A 21,710-nucleotide genomic window follows, 5' to 3' on the forward strand; every position below is an offset into this window, starting at 1 on the left:
GGTGGCGCTGTACTCTGACTTCCCAGGTAACTTCAGGACATCATGCCGAAGCTCCCTAACTATTTTTGCACGAATATGTCCAATAGTTCAAAAGATATAACAATTTATGACCAATTTCAAAATGACGGACAGGTGGTGTGGTCAAACCCGACATAATACATATCGACAGATTCGGCATGAGCCAAGGAATCCGTAAACACCAACATCATAATTTTCTGACAAACAATTCAGTAGTTATGGGCAAAAAAAGCCATTTTTCATATCTCATGACCCATAGGTGGCGCTGTCACCAAATTTTGCATGAACCCCAAGTTCATGGTCCACATGAAGTGTGCCAAATTTCATTTCAATTGATCAAAGAATGACCGAGATACAGCTTCAGAACCATTTTTGCGTCAACCTCGTTAAGTTTGCGCATTTATTACTTTTGAAAAAAGATAAATATCAAAATTCTGTTCGGTCATTTCTGTGCGGCTTACTCCAAAGTTCACCTGTGCCAAATTTCATAACAATTCAACCAAATTTGAAGGAGAAGTAGCGAATAAACGGAATACTGTACATTTCAAAAGGGCCGCTACTGTAATGGGTGGAGTTTTCATGTAAGGTATTAAAAACAATAAGCATGAGGAGGGCAATCACGTGTACTAAGTAGAATTTTCATGGATCAAGCGGATCAGCAGTTATAACCATTTGAACATTGAATTTTTGCACTGCTGGTGGCGCTATAGAGTTAGTACTAGAGACCCCATTTTTGGTCACGTGACTTTTTAAGACCACCACTACAACTGTGCCAAATTTCATCATTTTCCTATGTACGGTTCATAGGGCTGCCATAGACGCCTATGGCTAAGAAGAAGAAGAAACAGCAGAATAATAATAATACTGACAATTCCAATAGGTGTCTCAGCACCTTCGGTGCTTGACCCCTAATAATACTAACAATTACAATAGGTGTCTCAGCACCTTCGGTGCTTGACCCCTAATAATAATACTAACAGAAACAATAGGTGCACCAGCACCTTCGGTGCTTGGCCCCTAATAATAATAATACTAACAAAAACAATAGGTGTCTCAGCACCTTCGGTGCTTGACCCCTAATAATAATACTGACAAAAATAATAGGTGTCTCAGCACCTTCGGTGCTTGACCCCTAAATATAGCTGCAAGCAGCAATTGCGGGGTCAAGCACCTTCAGCGCAATGAGCACCCAAAGCACAGCAAAAACCACATGACGCAGCAAATGCGCAAAGCGCAGAAAGCGCGCAATACAGAGCCCGGAACCCGAAGCAAAGCAAATGCAGAGCAGAACCACTGCAGTGCGGAGCAACAACAGAAAAGATGGCAAAAATATAACACGTGTGGAAAACCAGACAGGTCGAGAAGAACATGTTAAAGGGAACACAAAAGGAAATCTCAATAAGTGAATGTAAGAGCTGGGATTCGAAACCATGACCTCATGTTCCCAAAGCACAGCACTAACCGCATGCGCCACTGAGTAAACGATTAAACCACTGAGTTGGTGTGTCCAAGCTATAGAACACAGCTTTACAGCTACAGTATAAACATTGATATCCAGCAATTACCAAAAGTGTAGAAATGACAACAGAGAGCACAAATAAATTAAATGCAATGTATAGTATGAGAATCACAAACCAAAATACCACTGCACATGGGATTCGAACCCATGACCTCAGAATCTCATGGCATGTGATTAACCTGATGCGCAACTCAGTTAACACAGCTCAAGGGGCAGCAAAAAAACAGCTGAGGTGCTTCAAGGATTGACATGTGCCAATCAACACAGATGCAGAACTGACAGTGCAGAGCAGAACTATCAGAAATACAATGTATATGAGAATCAAAAAGCTCAAATGAGATTGAAGACAAGAACATCATTCTGTATAGTAATGCTATACAATGTAATATACAGTCACATTAATTTACTTTGACAAATAGACAACGTCACAGGCACGGTCAACTTTGGAGTGGTATTTCTAAGAAAGAGAACAGAATATCAAAAATCTGTTCGGTCATTTCTGTGCGGATTGCTCCAAACATTATACGAGCAGTACCTGGCATAAAATAAACAACATTTGTAAAAGGAGTAGCAAAAAAATCATCTACCATATGCTTTACAATAACACATGAACAGAATGTTGGAAAATGACATACGAGGCATCGTTGCAATCGGCATAAACCAGTAAATACAATTTCAAAAGAAATTAATATCAGACAAAGTATTCAGAAGTTATAAGCAGTTCCATAATAACTGTTATAGTTCATAACCCGTAGGTGGCGCTGTACTCTGACTTCCCAGGTATCTTCAGGACATCATGTCGAAGGTCCTTACTAATTTTTGCGGGGATATGTCCAATAGTTCAAAAAATATCACAAATTATGTGAAATTTCAAAATGGCGGACAGGTGGTTCGGTCAAACCCCGCATAATACACATCGACAGATGCGGCATGAGATAAGCAATCCATAGACATCAAGATCATAATTCTGACAAACAGTTCAGAAGTTATGGGCAAAAATAGCCTATTTTCATATCTCATGACCCATAGGTGGCGCTGTCACCAGATTTGGCATGAACCCCAAGTTCATGGTCCACATGAAGTGTACCAAATTTCATTTAAATTGATTAAAGAATGACCGAGCTACAGCTTCAGAACCATTTTTGCGTCAACCTCGTTAAGTTTGCGCATTTACTACTTTTGAACAAATACATTTTTGCAAGCACACTTAATAAAACTTAAGAAGAACAATAAGTGTGCTTTTGCAAGCACACTTAATAATAATAATAATAATAAAACTTAAGAAGAACAATAAGTGTGCTTTTGCAAGCACACTTAATAAAACTTAAGAAGAACAATAAGTGTGCTTTTGCAAGCACACTTAATAAAACTTAAGAAGAACAACAAGTGTGCTTTTGCAAGCACACTTAATTAGGTAAACTGTGACATTAGAATATACCAAAGAAGCACATTGTACCTCAATCTATTAATTTGTTGTAGTTCTGAAAAAGTGTTGCAGGGCTTTTTATGCTCAAAAAGCAACATCACACACGACATAAAAAAGTAAAAAATGTGATAAAGCAAAATAAGACCCCTTTAAAATGTAAAAATTAACAGTGTAAGTGAACAGGTACTAATTAAAAAAAGAATATTTGTTCATTTTAATAAGAAAAGTGGCACTATCTTACTCAGTGTAGGTGCTGTAGAAAGGGTGGTTATGAGAATAGCTGATGTTATATTGACAAGGAAAAACTCTTGCAACTCAGGTATGTCATCCTGGTAATAAAAAAATACACAATTACTGATTATTTCACACGAGTAATGGAATTGTATAAACGTTTCCCATTTGACAAAAAAACTATCAACAACTAAATTTATTGAAAAAGAAATGCACTAATTGCCACACATACATCTATGATGGTGATGGGGATTGATACAGATGTTTGTCCATCCTCCATGATCACAGAACTGGAGATGTATCTGAAATCCTGTCCTGGTTCAGCTAGAGCTCCATCTGTCTGTCTGAGGTCTTGCAGAGAACCTTTCACAGTCTGATAGCTTATATTTACAGCTCCTTTTGCAAAATAAATAAATAAACTTCATAAATTAAGTCAGTATTGTGTTAAAGTGATTTTTTCAGAGTTACTAACCTGATGCACCAAACTCTCTGTTTATATAAATTCTGATGATTGTGTGTTTTTCCTCTGTGGTTATCTTCAGAGAAGTGGGGGCAATGCTGAGCAAGCCGAACGGCTCATCACTAGCTTCCACACTAACCACTGCTTCCCTACCCTGAATGCTAAGAGCTGCCATGCCTGTTATGGTAACACCTGAGAAACACAAATAAAAGCAATATTCACTTTAAAAAAAAAAGGTCCAACAACAACATTAAAGGAGTGGTGAATCAAACAATCAATTTCAAATTGATAATTTGTTATATAAGAGGTCATCATACTTAAATAAACATCCTGCAAGTTTCACAACTGAAAACGTCGGTGCTACTGAAATATAACAGTTTTTGGCACCAAGCCAGGAAAACAGTCGAGTCAGTAGAATTGAAACACCTCCCCAAACCAAAATACAATGACCACTGCCCACCGCTTTGGGTGACACACGTGTGGGCCACGGGCAAAGCAAATCATGCAGTGTCTCAACAATCAGTTGAGTTTTCGGTTGTGGAAGAACCATCTGGGAGAAACACAGAAGCTGGATAACCTTAACTCGGAGACTCTGAACATAACATTAGGAATGCGTAGTTAAAGTTTGTTTTTGAAGAAGTTCCAGCTCGCATGGGGAGTGTTTGTGTACCGCGGATTCATATGTAAAGAAACAAGTCGATGCTGGATTTGCAGAGAGACTGTGATTAAAGGCACCATTAATATTGGATCTGACAAATATGACACAACAGTATACACAGTAAGTAAAACATTTTACTTCATTTAAGTTACTGCGTTTCACTATTGCTTTGTTAGAAGAGATCACTTGATATGTCTTGTTGTAACATCCGTGTTTAAACACGTATGTTTGACTGTTTTACTTGACTAAAAACATTAAATGATTAATAAAGGTACAACACTTAACAATAAGACTGTAATTTAACGGTAGAAATATACAAAGTTAGTGATAAGGAAGGACATACCAGCAGCAATTTAGATTCTGATGCCCATGTTATATACGGTAATTTAGGCAAGTTGCGTTTGAAAGGTACACTCAACAAAGCTTTTTTATCATATAACTGTGGTATGTAACGTTACGTGTATGTAAGAGCAACCTCACAAGCACAATAGAAATAGACAAAATTATTGATAAAGACTGATCAGCCGCAGTTTAGATTCTGATGCACGCTTACTGTGTTGCATATGGTAATTTAGTCACTTCAAGTTTAAAGTTTTGTTTATACTTTATTATACGTATTGTCATTTATGTGAATCATTTTTAGCACCCAGAATCTTTTGTGGCTCAAGCATATGTGTGTTCGGCTGCTTTTTTACACATTAATGTTTTAAAAACTTTCCCATAATGTAACGACGGGTGAATAAAGCTATTCAATCACAGTAGTGGGGGTTTACGGCGTTTACAGGTCTTCAATGCGGCTCGCCCCTTCAAACGAACCATTTCTCCAGAGAGGCACTAATCTATGTTACAAAATAGCCTATTAATTATTGCTTTTGATGTTTTTAAATGTAAAAAACCCCGCAAACATCATAAGTAGACCTCAGACAACAGTATAAAACAATAAAATCGACAAATTCACTGCCCCTAAAATTGTAGTTGTGATTGTGTTAAACAAGCAAGACCACTAAAAAAAGATTTTTCTGAGTGTAAACTGGAAACCACAATAATTTACCTGAGAGGCAAAATTCACAATAACATAATGATATAAAATAAGTTACTAATATAGTAAATTATATGTTCATGCATGCCTTAACGGCAAATGATTTCTAAGTTAAAACTAAATTATTTAACATGGAGAATGTGACATTATATACTTTGTAATACACTGTATATGAAACTTGTGAGGAATCCATTTCTGTGTGTTGTCTCTGTGTAACAAATACCTTTAGTTTGTATATGTGATAGAATAACCCTGTACTCCTGTCGTTCTTCTGGTGTGGTATCCTCCAGCAACTTTAAGATTATGGTATTATTTAGCACACCCTAAAAACCACAGAGCATTAAACCATAAACTTATGTTTAACAGATTTCACAGTAGACCAAAACACTGGCAAATAGATATAAAAGACTAGCAACACAGCATTACATTTAAATGTTGCTGATTTTCTTTATCACCTCAGAGAAGAAAATAGTTCCTGAAGTGTCTACAAATGTCATTAAGACTTGAGGGCCTTCAATCCTCCACTCCACTGTGACATTTCCAATAGCAGGAGCTGTTCTCTCCACCAAGAGTGATAAACTCTCACCTGTTTATTACAGTAAACATCTTATTTTAGTGGTGTTATTGCATAAAAGGTGATTAAAAGTAGATGTTCGATTTAAAAATAGCCAGAATTTAAACTAAATGAACCTCATGCTAATGTATATGTTACACTCTTTGGTAATTATGTTGAATTTTAAACTTCAATTAAAATTGACCACACATGATGTATAAAACACAATAATAATAATTTCCTAAAAACTCCTAGGGATAGAATTCATGTGTTCTGTCATGCATACATGATGACATAACCCAACTTCTTCAATGTACCAGCTGCTTGTCATGATTTCGGTCTTACTGGCTGCTGTGTTTTTGTTTTGTTTTGACAGCTTCACACGTGCGCGTCTCTCACATGGGTGTCATCGGTGTGAATCACGTGCGTCACTTCACAGCTGCTCCTCATTTTGATGGCCAATTGGTTTGCTATTTAATCCCTGCGTGTTTTGTGTCTCGTTGCAAGTTCGTCTTTGTATGTGCTTGCCCTTTTCTAGCCTTGTCTAGATCCTAGTCTTGTCCTGTCGTGTGATTTATTCTAGTCTGTTTATAGTTATTTGCCCAATTATCTGTGCTCTCTGCTACCCAGAAGATTTGGATTACTGCCTCTGAAATCATCTACTGTCCTCTGCTTTAACCAACACATTAAAGACTGCCTATCTCTCCATCTCCGTGCAGAGGATTCACAATGCGGCTTTGCCGCTGTCCAGCAGGGCGGTCCTTCGCCTCGGGAGCTGTCCAGCTTCTCTCAGTCCAGCACTCAGCACCATTAAGGCTCTCTCTCTTTCTGCCCGCCACAGGATCACTCCCCTTGCCTGCCGAGTGTGGCGTTGTGCCCAGACGAGTTGTGGATTTCACTGGCTCTCCAGTGTGTGTTCTTACATCTCTCCCACCGTCTGTTGAAGTGTGGCTGGTGCCCGGACGTGTGAGGCTTTCGCCCAGTTTCCAGTGTGCCCTCCTTCCTCTCTCCCACCGTCCGTTGAAGTGTGGCTGGAGCCCGGACGTGTGTGGTTCTCGCTCTGACCAAGTGTGTGTGTTTCTCATCGCCTTCTCGCCGTCTGCCTCAGTGTGGCCTTTGTGCCCAGACGTACTGTTGACTTTGAATCTTTATAATTAATAAATATTTCTGTTCATTTGCACTGGGATCTCTCTGTGTTTCTTTGCCTAACACTGCTGCAGATAAGTATTCTCTCATCTCATCTTTGCACTATATTACTGGTCTCTAGGAGGCACCAAACTGAAGCCTACTTATCTAATTGCATGTGTTTCAAATGCATTTAGACCCGAGGCATACATCAGTCAGAAAAAATAAATAAATCATCATGTAGGTTTGGTAAAGTGATGATGGAATATAAGTCCTATACTATAATGCCACACATACTCAGACTGGACAGTACAGAGGATGTACAAGAGTAGAAGAAAAGCAAACCCCTCACCCTCTTTGACGACAACTGATCTTGAGGCTGTGTGGAAGCCCACCCTGCCAGCTGCATTGTCATTTGCAAGAATAAGGATAGTGACTGTGTCTGAACTTGGCAGGATACGGCTACCACCCTCAGTCCTCACTAACCCAATCTGTATGGTCTCATTGTCCTCAGGTTCCATGTCATCTATGATCACAAACTCAAGGGTTTTCTTTACATCACCTTAAAAGAAAAATATTGAGGTCACATTCAAATGGTCTTTATTATTTTTTTAACCAATTAAATCAACTTCTTTTTTTGTGATTAAAGTATCTAAAATTAATGGTGTATGGCGGAAATTACTAATCCAGTGTAAAATAGGAGCAAAGTAATACATGGAGAAAAAAATTAATCTGGGCTAACAATTTAATCATTTACCCAAAGTCTGGAAAGCTTGCACATTTGCTTAATTCAGAAAAAAACATTTAATCTTTCGATGCTAGTGTTGAACCAGCACTACCATCACACACATGAAACAGTAACTTTAAAATGCATTACCCTGTGTAAAGATAAGGGTCTCCCCCATCCCACTAAAGTCAGTGTTGGGTGTGGCACTGCCCCCAACATAATTCCACTCCACTGTCACCTGTCCCATACTGCCTCCTCTTCTCTCAATAACCAACAACACTGTAGTATTTGGTTCCTCTATTACCTCCACATACAGCCCATCTTTAGAAGCAGTGGGGCTAATGCTGTAAAGCAGAAATATTCCAAATGCATCTCCATTCATGCCTATAGTAACCAAAGCAGTGTCTGGCTGCTGTATTGTTGGCAAGTTCTTGGTAGATGTGGTCATGTTGATCAAGTTAACGCTCAAGATCTTAATCAAGAAACTCTCATCAACCTCTGGGAAAGAGTCAGTCAAGATTGGTACTGTGAGGTTAGCAACCGCCAATCTGTCGAGCATGGTTGCTTTCTGAGCTGCCATGGTTATGTAGTCACTCCCGGCAACAGCCTTTGAGCTAAACAGCGAGGCGGCTGCTGTGGTATTTTTTAAATAGGTGAGGGTGTGTTGGGCAGGAGTTAGTTGGCTGGCCCCAAATGCTACCCAGATGCAATTTGCTCTGGAGGCATTTGTGTAGCTGAAAGCTTGACAAGCTTGCTCTCGAAGACAGAAAGCTGCACAAAAATTCAAGACGTTTGTGCCTGAGGTGATGTTGATGGGTCTGCTGAGGCCATTAGAAAGAGCTCCAGACAATGGAGAGTTATAGTAAACCAGAAAGTCCCGGCCATCCTTTAAAGCATTGCTTACAACATCAATCTCTGAGGTGCTGTAAAGGATCTCCAGGAAGCCAAATGTACCTCCACTATAATAAAAACACATAAAAAAACATATCTGAATAGTTCAGAGCAAAATGTGTTTAGAAAGTATGAAAAACTAGTCAATTTCCAAACCTTCTTCGAACTGTAATGTTGGCACTAAAAACCCCTCCAAGTGGTTCCTGCACCCGGTATACAGCTTGCTCAAAGTACACAGTTCCATGGGGGTTGTCATTGGCAGAAACAATTATGTCAACCACTTTCTCAGCCCCAATGTTCCCACCGTTTGTAGCATTTATGAGTTCTACCTTTATAACCTTAAACAAAGAAATACATTTGACTTCAGTATAAGTCTATACACGTTTCTTGCTTCCTAATAAACCATGAAAACAATCACCTCTTCAATCTCAGCTACATCATCAGCCAAAACTTCCACTTTCAGTGTCTTTATGTTCTCCCCAGGAGCAAATCTGACTTCACCAGACAAAGGTTGAAGGTCACCAGTGGCAGGTCTTCCATTGACAGTGGCTCTCCATTGAACAGCTACATCACCTATAGTTCCAGCATTCCTCACTATGGGTAGAGAGACTTCAAAAGCATTCACTGCTGGTTCCTCTATTGTGATAGGCAAAGCCTGAAAAACTAACCATCAAAATATACATTAATCTCTTAAAAAGAGAGTGCAATTTTTATTCCAACATTTATTCCAAGCAGGTCACAAATAAGAAACTAACCAAAAGATCCATATGGATCATCTGAGGGCAGAATAGTAATGACAGCCTGTGTGAGCTCTCCCAAGAGAGCGCCCCCCGTGGTTTGGTTGAGAAGCTCAATTTGGAAAGTTTCCTCCAGCTCAGGCACCAAATCATTGATGATGAGGATAGGGACAGACTTGCTGCTCTCTCCTTCAAGCAGAACCACATCTGAAGAAGCCACACTGTAGTCCTCTCCTATTTATGACATTCAAAAAATATTTGAAATGTTTAAAAAAAAAAAATTTAAAGACCACTACTATAACTTTTTTATAAAATTGGTTTTTGCATTTTTGTTTGAAAATATGTATCACTTTATTTTACTATCATTTAATAATTTCAGGTATTTTTACTCACCAGCTCTAGCAGTCATGGGCACTGCTCTGAACTTGACAGACACATCAGCAAAAATCCCTCCAACACGTGTTACATTTATAATAGGCCCGTTGTAGTACTCATGCACGCTCACTGCTAAAGAAGATAGTTGTAGCACACCAAAAGCATCATCATTGGCCTCTATAATAACCTGGGTAACTGTGGCATTCCGTGGGCCAAGTTGAGGGGAAAGAGCAACTAGAAAAAAGTAGATATCTTATGGTTATTGCTCAGAGTGTTATTTTAGCTTATATAAAAGCTCCATGTGACTTTTACCTGGTCTGGTTTGTTCTCCTTCAACCAATGTGACATTGATGAGTTCCAAAAACACAGACTCCATCCTCTCTGGTTCCTCATCATCAAGCACCCTCAGAGTCACATTTGCTTCAGTTTGATTTGCAAAGAATGTCACTGACTCCAAAACAGGAACAAAGTCATTGCCTGCGCTTGCTCGACCCACTCCTGGTGTGCTATATGGAGCTGCATCAGTGTCCCTTAATGTTCTGTACATCACCCGCACTTTTCCTAGAAGCCCCTTTCTCCTCTGTATGGTCAGGGTGATAACAGCATTGCTTTCTTTCACACGGACTGGTCTGCTACCATCAGAGAATACGAAAAAGCCATAAGGGTCATCACTGGCCAATACAGTTAATGTGGCTGTGGTCACCTTCCCAAGCCGACCATGAGAAACATTTGAGAGGCGGATTTTGAAGCTCTTGTCAAGCTCAGGGATGTCATCTTGGGAAATTAGGATGTAGATGCTCCCAACAGTTTGTCCCACCTTAAAGGTCACATTGCCAGATCTATAAACAAGTTCTCCTTCTGAATAAGCATCTGCCTCCCAGTTTACAGTCACATTGGACAGAGCACCAAAGGTACGAACTACCTGAGAAAACAAAAGGGCTGAATAAGCAACAGGATTTGTTTCACACTGAAAAATAATAAAATAAAATCAAGGTTTGACTCACCACAATTAAATAAAAAAGTAATTTTTAGTTGAACTACTCATTTACTGCTCAAATGACGTGTAATGGTATGACTGACCTGCAGCACTACAGTACTTCTGCCCTCCTCAGGCTCTGTCCCATTCACAGTCAGAGAGTTAGCAGTGAATTGAAAGACCCCATGAGCTTCATCAGAGGCAGCGATGGTAATTGTGATTCGAGCAGCAGCACCTAGGTTAGCTTCACAACAAACAGAAACCTCACCATAACTGACACTGAAACATCAAATTAACAATAAAAAGAGCAGGGCCCGTATGTATAAAACATCTCAGAAATCCTCTTAAGAATAGTCTTAAGCTATGACTTAAGTGTCAAAAAATTCTTAGTAAGGAGAAGGAGCAGTCTGGGAATAGGAGACATTGATAAAGGAGCTGAAAGCAACTTTCAGTAAAGTGTAAGACTCATTCTTAAGTGCTGACTTAAGTGCCGCAAACTGAGAACTACAATGATTTCAACCTAAAATGGCCACCCTTAACCTCTGAATCAGCCAATAGAAACCTGGCAATGTTATAGAGTCACAGCAGCATGTGACACCATACATTTATGAATCATGAAGACATTCAAATTATGTTAGTATTTAAATATTTTTATTTAAATTTGCTTCATGAAATGTTTAACAATATGACAAATAAGTACATGCATTTATTTTACACCATTTTGAACAATTTTGATTAAGTTTTGAACATGTTAATGAAATAGACAAATGTAATACTATTTAAAAAATTAAGATGATGAATCACCTTATTTTGATTTCACTCACAAACTGTTTATAAAGAAAAGACTACAGTTTCCAAACACTTAGATAAAAATACTTTGATGATCAAGACTGAAAAAGATGATCAAGTTAAGTTGGATTTCTCCACTTAAACACAAGTGTAATTTTTGCCATCTTTGTTACTTTCACCTTTGGCTTGCTCACAGCTATCATTATGTTTTGGGTCAGGTTTGTATACTCTATTAATATCACTTTACATGTAATGTTGTCACCGCAACCTTGTAGATACTTCACATTTTTTATTGTAGTTTTATTTACATTTTATGGTATTTTATTTTACATAAACTGTAAAACCAAAAGTGGCTCCACTTAAAAAAAACTTACTTCAATTAGTAATATTTAAACATTTTTAACTTTAATTATTTCACTTAAAATGAGAATTTAAGTTGAAAAAACATACAATTTTTAGACATTATCAATAATTTGATCCAACTTTAACTTTTTACAGTGTCTATTTTAAGTATATACCATTGCTGTCTTGATAATCCCATACAAATTTTTGATACTGTGCAAGCACTTGAATAAGTTTCACTAATATACATCTTATACTGTATATTATATTGTGTAATATACATTGTATAAAAACACCTATACTCTTTATATTTCATGTTATATTAATTCCTGTCTACTGTCTATATAACATGCATTTATTGTACATTTTCTGCAATAATGCAACAATATTTTTTTCAAAAGTGCTAGAAATACATTTGAATTAAAGTAATTCTAACACATTATTTGTTGTAAAGTGCATGATCTCCACCTCTCTGCTCCCCCCTTGTTACTCTTAACTAGGTTAAGAGACCTCTCTAGCTCTCTTAAATAATTTAGGAGCTGAGACCTAGTCTTAACACTTAGGAGGATTTATAAATCAAACGTATAGGAATAAGAGTAAAATGACGTCATTTTTTAGAATTTTGACACACTTAAGACTCAAATTTTACTCCCAGGGCCCGTATGTATAAAACATCTCAGAAATGCTCTTAAGAATAGTCTTAAAGTCGCCATGAAACGGAAGTAGCGATTGCCTTATTTTCCCCGTGGTGACGTATATCCGAATGAAACGGCTTTTGAGATGAAATAAGGCAGGGCTGGATTTGAATTTGTCCATCGAGATCTGATTGGATCGTTTGAAGATGGGTCGTGTTGCTAATTGCTAATCGCTGCGATCCTCTCCCAGACCCCGCCCACCTGCCATACTTTTGACCGGAAGTGAAGAGAGATTGTTTTGAGGAGGGGAGGAGATTTACATTTTTGATTAAAGATTATGAGCACACACGAATTTTTAAAAAATAATGAAGCTCACAGATAAGTCATTTGTTAATAATCCCACAATATTAAAAAAAAAAATATATATATATATAGTTTTTCATTTCAATTTCATTGCGACTTTAAGCTTTGACTTAAGTGTCAAAAAAATTCTTAGTAAGGAGTAGGACCACTCTGAGAATAGAAGACGTTTATAAAGAAGCTGAAAGCAACTTTCAGTAAAGTTTAAGACTCATTCTTAAGTGCTGATTTAAGTGCTTCAAACTGAGGACTACAATGATTTCAACCTAAAATGGCCGCCCTTAACCTCTGAATCAGCCAATAGAAAGCTGGCAATGTTATAGAGTCACAGCAGCATGCGACACCACACATGCATGAATCATGAACACACTCAATCACATTGGTATTTAAATATTTTAATTTAAATTTGCTTCACAAAATATCACATATACAGATATAACAATAGTACAAATAAGTAAATGTATTTATTTTACACGATTTTGCACCATTTTGATTAAGTTTCAATATGTTAATGAAATAGACAAACGTAATACTATTTAAAAAATTAAGATGATGAATCACATAATTTTGATTTTACTCACAAGCTGTTTATAAAAAAAGACTAAAGTTTGCAAACACAGATAAAAAATACTTTGATCAAGCCTGAACAAGATGATCAAGTTAAGTTGGATTTCTCCACTTAAACACAATTGTAATTTTTGCCATCTTTGTCACTTTCGCCTTTGGCTTGCTCACATTACATTATGTTTTGGGTCAGGGTTGTATACTTTAATATCACTTTACATTTTATAGTGTCACTGCAATCTTGTAGATACTTCACATTTTTTATTGTAGATTTAATTTACATTTTATGGTATTTTATTTATCATAAACTGTAAAACGAAAAGCGGCTCTACTTAAAAAAGTTACATTTAATTGGTAACACCTAATATTTAAAAATGTTTAACTTAATTTTTTCACTTAAACTGAGAAAATTTACATTTTTAGGCAATATCAATAATTTGAACCAACGTTAACTTTTTACAGTGTATATTATGCAAATGTATATACCATTTAAATGCTGTCTTGATAATCCCATAAAAATTCTTGGTACTGTGCAAGCACTTGAATAAGTTTCACTAATATACATCTTATTGTTAGGGATCTCGAGGATAACAGTGGTGAACCCAAACACAGACAACAGGGGGTTAACTCAGGATATGTATTAATGAATAAAACAGAAAACAAAACCCACGAGGGGGCAAAACCACAGAAACAGGATAACTTAAACAGGATAGAACACTAAACAGGGCAAGACACGAAACTACACTAAAACACTAAACTAGATACACTTAACAATAAACACTACAAGACTAGACTAGACTAGACTAGACTTCTTCAGACAGAGTACTCACAGGACTTAGGGATAAACGTCAAGGCTGAAGCACGGGACAATGAATACAAGAGGATTAAATAGGGGAGCAAATCAAGAGGGAACAGGTGACATGAATCAAACAATAATTAGGTGATTAACAAGGAGACAAGGAGCCGGAGCCCGCGCATCAGCTGCAGCCAGTGCCCTCTGTGCATCAGCTGCAGCCACCACTACCCAAGCCCCCTTGGACTGTTTTGTTTGGTTAATGTCATGGACTTTTGTGTGTCTGATGTAGTTCTGTATTTATCTTGTTTTTTGCACCTTTTGACCGCTCCAATCCAAAACCGCAGGCCCCTTCTAAAATGGCAAATGAAATTTCAACCTTTTTAAGCCAGACTGGCTGCGTAGACCCCTGGCGTTGCTATAACCCCCATAATAGGGTTTACTCTTTCTTTTCGCATGTACATCATTGCTACACAAGAATTGACTACTTTTTTATTGACAAAAATCTCCTTCCTTTAGTAAAGGGAGTTGAATATTCTGCTATTGTAGAATCTGATCATGCTCCTCTATTACTGGATCTCTCCTTTCCATCTAATTTGACAAATCACATATGGCGATTTAATTCTTCATTATTGTCAGGTGAGTCATTTTGCAAACACATATCCTCTTCAATTGACAATTTTTTAGAATTTAACTCACCGGAGCTAGTCTCCCCTTCTCTCCTCTGGGAGACGCTGAAAGTAGTGCTCAGGGGAGATATCATATCATATACTGTTTTTATTAACAAAGAGAGGGAAAGGAAAAGACAACAGCTAATGGAGTTGATATCCAAAATTGACAATCAATACTCTACTTCTCCAACACCAGAACTTTATAAAGAAAGGATTGATCTTCAAACCCAGTATAATCTAATCTCAACAGAGCACACAGAACGTCTTATTCTTCGGTCACGAGGTTTTTTTTATGAACACGGTGATAAGGCTGGTCGACTTTTAGCCCACCAACTCAAATCCAGATCAGCAGCTCAACATATTTCTCAAATTATGAAAGATGACGGCGATTTAACTATTGACCCTCTTAAAATTAATGACACGTTTATGAATTTTTATCGTAGCCTTTATAAATCAGAAACCCCTAAGGATCAGTCTAAATTGATAGAGTTTTTTGACAACATAAATGTCCCCACCATTTCATTGGAACATAAAAAAGACTTAGATCGCCCCCTTCAACTACAAGAAATAACTGCAGCCATATTAACATTGCAAAGTGGCAAGGCCCCGGGACCTGATGGCTTTCCGATCGAATTTTATAAGAAGTTCTCTACTAAACTATCCCCACTCCTGCTTAATATGTTTGAATATTCTCTGTCTCAAGGAACTTTACCAAAGTCCCTTACCGAAGCAATGATTACACTTATATTGAAGCCTGAGAAAGACCCAACACAATGCAGCTCATATCGACCAATCTCTTTGCTAAATGTGGATGTCAAAATTTTAGCAAAATTACTGGCTATTCGATTAGAATCCTTCTTGGTCAGCATTATTTCAGCTAATCAAACTGGTTTCATAAAAGGTCGACATAATCTTTTCTAATGTTTGTTGTCTATTAAATGTCCTTTACACTTCTCAATCCCAGGACACACCTGAAATCGTAGTTTTGCTGGATGCCGAAAAGGCATTTGACCGGGTGGAATGGGACTACCTTTTTTTTGCTATGAATAATTTTGGATTCGGTCCCAGATTCATAGAGTGGACCCGTCTCCTATATTCCTCTCCAGTTGCTTCAGTGATTACCAATAAATGCCAATCCCCAAATGTTTCACTATCAAGGGGCACTCGGCAGGGGTGCCCTCTAAGCCCCCTCCTGTTCAGAATTGCAATTGAACCACTCTCTCTGGTATTAAAATCCACACCTTCCTTACATGGTATAAACAGATGGGGCGTAGCACATAAGCTCTCATTATACACTGATGACTTACTTCTCTACATCTCAGATCCTTTATCTTGCATCAATGATATTATCAAAATCTTGCACAATTTTGGGACTTTCTCAGGCTATAAATAAAATTTTTCTAAAAGTGCATGCCTGTTAACACACTTGCCATGAACATGCCGGACTCCGTGTGGCCCTTTCGTCTGACAAGATCTGGATTTAAATATCTGGGCATTTATATTGCACAGAAATATAAAGGACTATTTGAAAATAACTTTACTCCTCATTTGATTGAACTTAAATCTGATTTTCAAAAATGGAGGATTCTTCATCTTACCTTGGCCGGCAGGGTGAATTGTGTTAAAATGACAGTTCTACCGAGATTCTTATATTTATTTCAATGCCTACCCATCTTTTTATCCAAAGATTTTTTCAAAAGAATAGACAAACTTATTTCTAGTTTTATATGGGATGGAAAAATTCCTAGGATTCGGAAAGAGTTTCTCCAGAAGATTAGGAGTGATGGGGGTTTAGCGCTCCCTAATTTCTTATATTGTTATTGGGTAGCCCAAGTTCAAAAGATAGCCTTCTGGATGCATTCGTCAGAATCCACTGATTGGTGCAAGACAGAATCAAAATCCTGCACAGCAACCTCTCTACAAGCTCTATTAACATCTAGTCTTCCTATTAGTATAGCACAACACACATCAAATCCGGTTGTTCAATCTACTCTTAAAACGTGGACTCAGCTACGCCAGCATTTGCAGCTGAGACAGGCACTTTTGCGTCATAGCCCAATATGCACTAATCATATATTCCTTCCTGCCAAACTAGACTCTGCATTCAAATGGTGGCAAGATAAGGGCATCGCTCAATTTGGTGACCTTTATATTGATGGTGTTTTTGCTAGTTTTAATGATTTGCGTGTCAAATTCAATCTTAATCATGTCGACCTGTTTCGTTATTTTCAGATAAGACACTTTGTGAATGCCCAAAGCCCATCATTTCCACATATTCCTCCTAATTCTCATGCAGACTCTCTGTTTGAAGCCCCCCTCCATTTACAAGGTTTTATTTCAAGAATATATAAAATTTTCATGTCTCTGAAAAGTGAAGGAACAGACAAAGTTAAAAGTAAATGGGAGAAAGAGCTTGACACAGTATTCTCAGAGGAGTTTTGGAGTAATGCCCTTTATAGAGTGAACGGTAGTACCTCTTGTGCCCGATTGAGTCTTATACAGTTTAAGGTTTTGCATCGTGTACACCTAAGCAGGGCAAGAATTGCTTTATTTGATCCTACCTTCGATAAAACTTGTATAAGATGCCACACTGCAGAGGTTGATCTGACTCACATGTTTTGGGCGTGCCCTACACTTATCACCTACTGGTCAACCATATTTGATACACTCTCTTGAATATGTAATACACAACTGAAGCCGTGTGCTGAAATTGCTATATTTGGTGCTCCGGCTGATGAATCGAAACTCAAAGACAACTAAATATTATTTCTTTTGCATCCTTCCTGGCTCGCAGACGGGTGTTATTACATTGGAAATCCACAAACCCACCTAAAGCATCACACTGGCTTCAGGATCTGATGCTATATTTGCATTTGGAAAAGATTAAATATTCCATTAGACGCTCCGATAAATTCTCATATGTTTGGCAACCCTTTCTATCCTATTTCTCTACCATAAATGTACTTCCTGGGGAGTAGTGAGATATACATTGATACTATAGATTTGATATTTTTTATTATTTTGTTTTATTTCTTTTACACACACTTCTTTGTATGACAAACCTATGGTCTTTAATGCTTCGACACAAGTGCTCCTGATGTTTCTCAAGGTATTTACATGTGTAAATATGAAGAATTTGCGTGTACTGCTGTATCTTAGGCACATTTCTGACTGTGGCTTCCGACTGTTGTTTTTCTCTCCCATTACCATTGTTTCACTAAGACCTATCTTTATTATCTTATTTTAGCTCAATACTGTATCATTGATATCACTATTATTGTATCCATCATCTTTTGTACTATTACTGTTTATTTAATCATATAAGGCAGTTTGTTCTGGGTGGGCGGGGAAGGGATTGTAAATGTAAAATATAATCTCTGTACAAATATTAACATTTTTCTTTGAATAATAAAATATATATATATATATATATATATATATATATATATATATATATATATATATATATATATATATATATATATATATAAAATGTTTAAATATTAGGTGTTACCAATTGAAGTAAGTTTTTTTTAAGTAGAGCTGCTTTTACATTTTACAGTTTATGATAGTTAAATAAAATACCATAAAATGTAAATAAAATCTACAATAAAAAATGTGAAGTATCTGCAAGATTGCAGTGACACTATTACATGTAAAGTGATATTTAAGTATACAACCCTGACCCAAAACATAATGTTAGCAATGTTAGCAGTGAGCAAGCCAAAGGTGAAAGTGACAAAGATTGCAAAAATTACAATTGTGTTTAAGTGGAGAAATCCAACTTAACTTGATCATCAAAGTATTTTTTATCTAAGTGTTTGCAAACTTTAGTCTTTTCTTTATAAACAGCTTGTAAGTAAAATCAAAATAATGTGATTCATCATCTTAATTTTTTAAATAGTATTAGGTTTGTCTATTTCATATATGTTGAAACTTAATCAAAATGGTGCAAAATCATGTAAAATAAATGCATGTACTTATTTGTAATAACATTTCTTGAAGCAAATTTAAATTAAAATATTTAAAATACTAATATAATTTGAATATCTTCATGATTCATAAATGTATGGTGTCACATGCTGCTGTGACTGTATAACATTGCCGGCTTTCTATTGGCTGATTCAGAGGTTAAGGGCGGCCATTTTAGGTTGAAATCAATGTAGTCCTCAGTTTGCGGCACTTAGGTCAGCACTTAAGAACGAGTCTTACACTTTACTGAAAGTTGCTTTCAGCTTCTATAAACATCTCCTACTCTCAGACTGCTCCTACTCCTTACTAAGAATTTTTTGACACTTAAGTCATAGCTTAAGACTATTCTTAAGAGCATGTCTGATATGTTTTATACATACAGGCCCTGGTGTCACAGACAAGGCTTAGCTAAACCAGGACTAGGCCTTAGTTAAGACATGATTAAGCATATTTTATAAAGATGCCTTAGAAAAAGACATTTCTGGTGTGTATCTTTAGACAAATCAATGGCACTAGCTTATTTTAAGATCTGTGCAAGTTTTTTGTAGTTGAGACAGCTCAAACATGTGTTTAGGTGTAGGACTAGCCTTAAGCCTAGTCCGTGAAACCTGAGGGGTACAACTTCTAATCTAGGATTTACATATTAAAACCCATGTAAGGAGCAACTTCATTACACATTAAATCAACCAAAGGAAGAAAGACAAAAAAACTTGAGTTACGTGCAGCTGGTTTAAACAAAGCAAAATGTTTTCAGCAAGTAAATTACCCCTGCCATAAAATTAATAAGCACAAATGTCACATAATAGGGCATTAAGTGGCTTTTGAAGTGCCAGAGCTGTAGAACACAAAATTGTCAATGAAATAAATAATTACTTTAGTCTGTTATTTAACTTTGGGTTAAGCTTTTTGTTCTTATTCTTTTTTTCTATAACTTACTATTTCACCTTTAATTTTTCACTATATTTTTTTACTTTTTTGCATGCAGACCAGCTGTAAATGCTTTGGCAAAACAAATTGACAGTTTTTGTCATGCCAAAAAAAAACACATTTAAATTTAAATGTAAAAAAACCAATAAAACCTCTTATAGGAGTATCTATCTAAACAATGTTATGAAACATTCTTTCAAGTTCTGTTAAAGGAACCTGCCAGATAATAAAGTCAAAAACTGGGCAGGAGGCAAGTAAAAACAATGAGAAAGTTCCAAAGAAAATGCATGCAGCCTTGAGAACCTTACCATGATGATAGTGAAAAGATGGAAGAAAGAAGTTACTGTCACTCTCTCCACTTCCACTTCCCTCACTCATTAGAAACTGATCCACTTAGAGTTCACACGGTAGGAAAACAGGATTCACATCCAAGATAACAGGAACCACACATAGAACATAGTGAAATCACATAGAATATTTCTATATCATGCCCAGACTGCATTAGTGGAGTCCACAAGAGACAATGCATGCAGACAACATGAAGATAGGACAAAAAGTCTGTCTTAGATGAAGGAGAGTCAAAATAGTGGAATAGCAATCAAACATTTTTTTAATGTGGTACTACTACATGACATGTGTGCAGAATAATAAAAAAAAACAGGATAAAATAAGGCATGCAGGTTTAGAATACCATGAGATCAAAGAAAAAAAATTAATGACATAATTTCTTTAATGGCAGGAAAAATAAATACTAGCATTTTTTGTACCTCCTCCAGTTGGATTATAGAGTTCCACTCTAAAGACTTTGTCTAACTCGGGCACCATGTTGTCTATAATAGTCACATTGATGTACTTGAGTCTCTCGCCAGGTAGGAAGTTTAGAAGTCCCTCTGTGTCCTGCCAGAAGATGGAAAATATTGCTGTTTTACTATACAAAGATGTTTTATTAAAGGGATAAATCTCTTATCATTTACTCACCCTCATCCTGTTTTAAACCTGTATGTGTTTTTTTTTATTTTCAATTTAACGTAATATATTATAATTAGGGCTGTCAATAGATTAAAAAAATTAATCTAGATTAATCGCATGATTTCATGAGTTAACTGCGTTTAATCGCAAATTAATCGCACATTTTTATCCATTCTAAATTTACCCTAATTTAACACTTTTCAGGTTTTTAATATTCTAATCATATATACATATATAGATGCTTTATGCAAATGTATGTTAACAACAGCCTGTTTACATTTTAACAGAATCACCAGCCATTGTTTTGTATATGAATTTTCCTTTCAGAAGATTTTTCTTTCTCCATTTTTGTTTGCTGCTGCATCATTTGTGACCTGTGCTGGCAAGTTGAGTCGGAATTAGCAAATTTAAAAAAAATAGTTTTTCATATTTTGACATTCTCTATTAAAACATAGAACAATGTATGATTTGTTGAAATATAACAAAATATGACAGAACTACACGTGTTTGAAGTTGAAAGAGTCAAATTACCACAAACATTTCCACATCCATACATTATATTACCACATCAATACCTTAAAATCACTGGTAAAACTAATAGATTTAGCACACACAAAGCAAAAACATCATCAATGTATGTTCAACTTTTTTTCCTTTTGTTTGATTGACATTGAGACAAACTGCTTAAAATCTAAGTGATCTAATATAACGTTACACATCAGATAGTTTTACCCAACAGTTAACCAAACATTTACTTAAAACATAACAGATTATAGAGCCTATCTGCGTGAATTCTTATCAAAACAGATATTTGTAAAACTGTAATTTTGTGTAGATGTCTATATATCCGGGTCGCGCACTCGCACGTCTGTGTGCACGCGCTTCAGATATCAGTCAGTCAGCGTGAGGTGATCGCTTTTGAGTCTTGTCGCTCTTAATAACTCTTTAACATT

At 36.7% G+C, this 21,710-nt stretch overlaps 1 protein-coding gene across 1 annotated transcript in view; it reads right to left on the reverse strand.

The window, feature by feature from the left end:
* adgrv1 (adhesion G protein-coupled receptor V1) overlaps nt 1-21,710 on the reverse strand; it is a 1,080,612-nt gene that overhangs the window by 761,359 nt on the left and 297,543 nt on the right. The window contains 15 exon segments of the mRNA XM_073861135.1: nt 3,205-3,292; nt 3,427-3,590; nt 3,667-3,846; nt 5,575-5,674; nt 5,807-5,937; nt 7,382-7,591; nt 7,907-8,715; nt 8,804-8,985; nt 9,066-9,310; nt 9,403-9,618; nt 9,778-9,993; nt 10,072-10,681; nt 10,840-10,979; nt 20,097-20,180; nt 20,556-20,685. Of these exon segments, the coding sequence (XP_073717236.1) occupies nt 3,205-3,292; nt 3,427-3,590; nt 3,667-3,846; nt 5,575-5,674; nt 5,807-5,937; nt 7,382-7,591; nt 7,907-8,715; nt 8,804-8,985; nt 9,066-9,310; nt 9,403-9,618; nt 9,778-9,993; nt 10,072-10,681; nt 10,840-10,979; nt 20,097-20,180; nt 20,556-20,685 (3,505 nt within the window).

Source organism: Misgurnus anguillicaudatus, chromosome 22, assembly GCF_027580225.2.
Source record: "Misgurnus anguillicaudatus chromosome 22, ASM2758022v2, whole genome shotgun sequence".
In the NCBI taxonomy this organism is placed as follows: domain Eukaryota; kingdom Metazoa; phylum Chordata; class Actinopteri; order Cypriniformes; family Cobitidae; genus Misgurnus; species Misgurnus anguillicaudatus.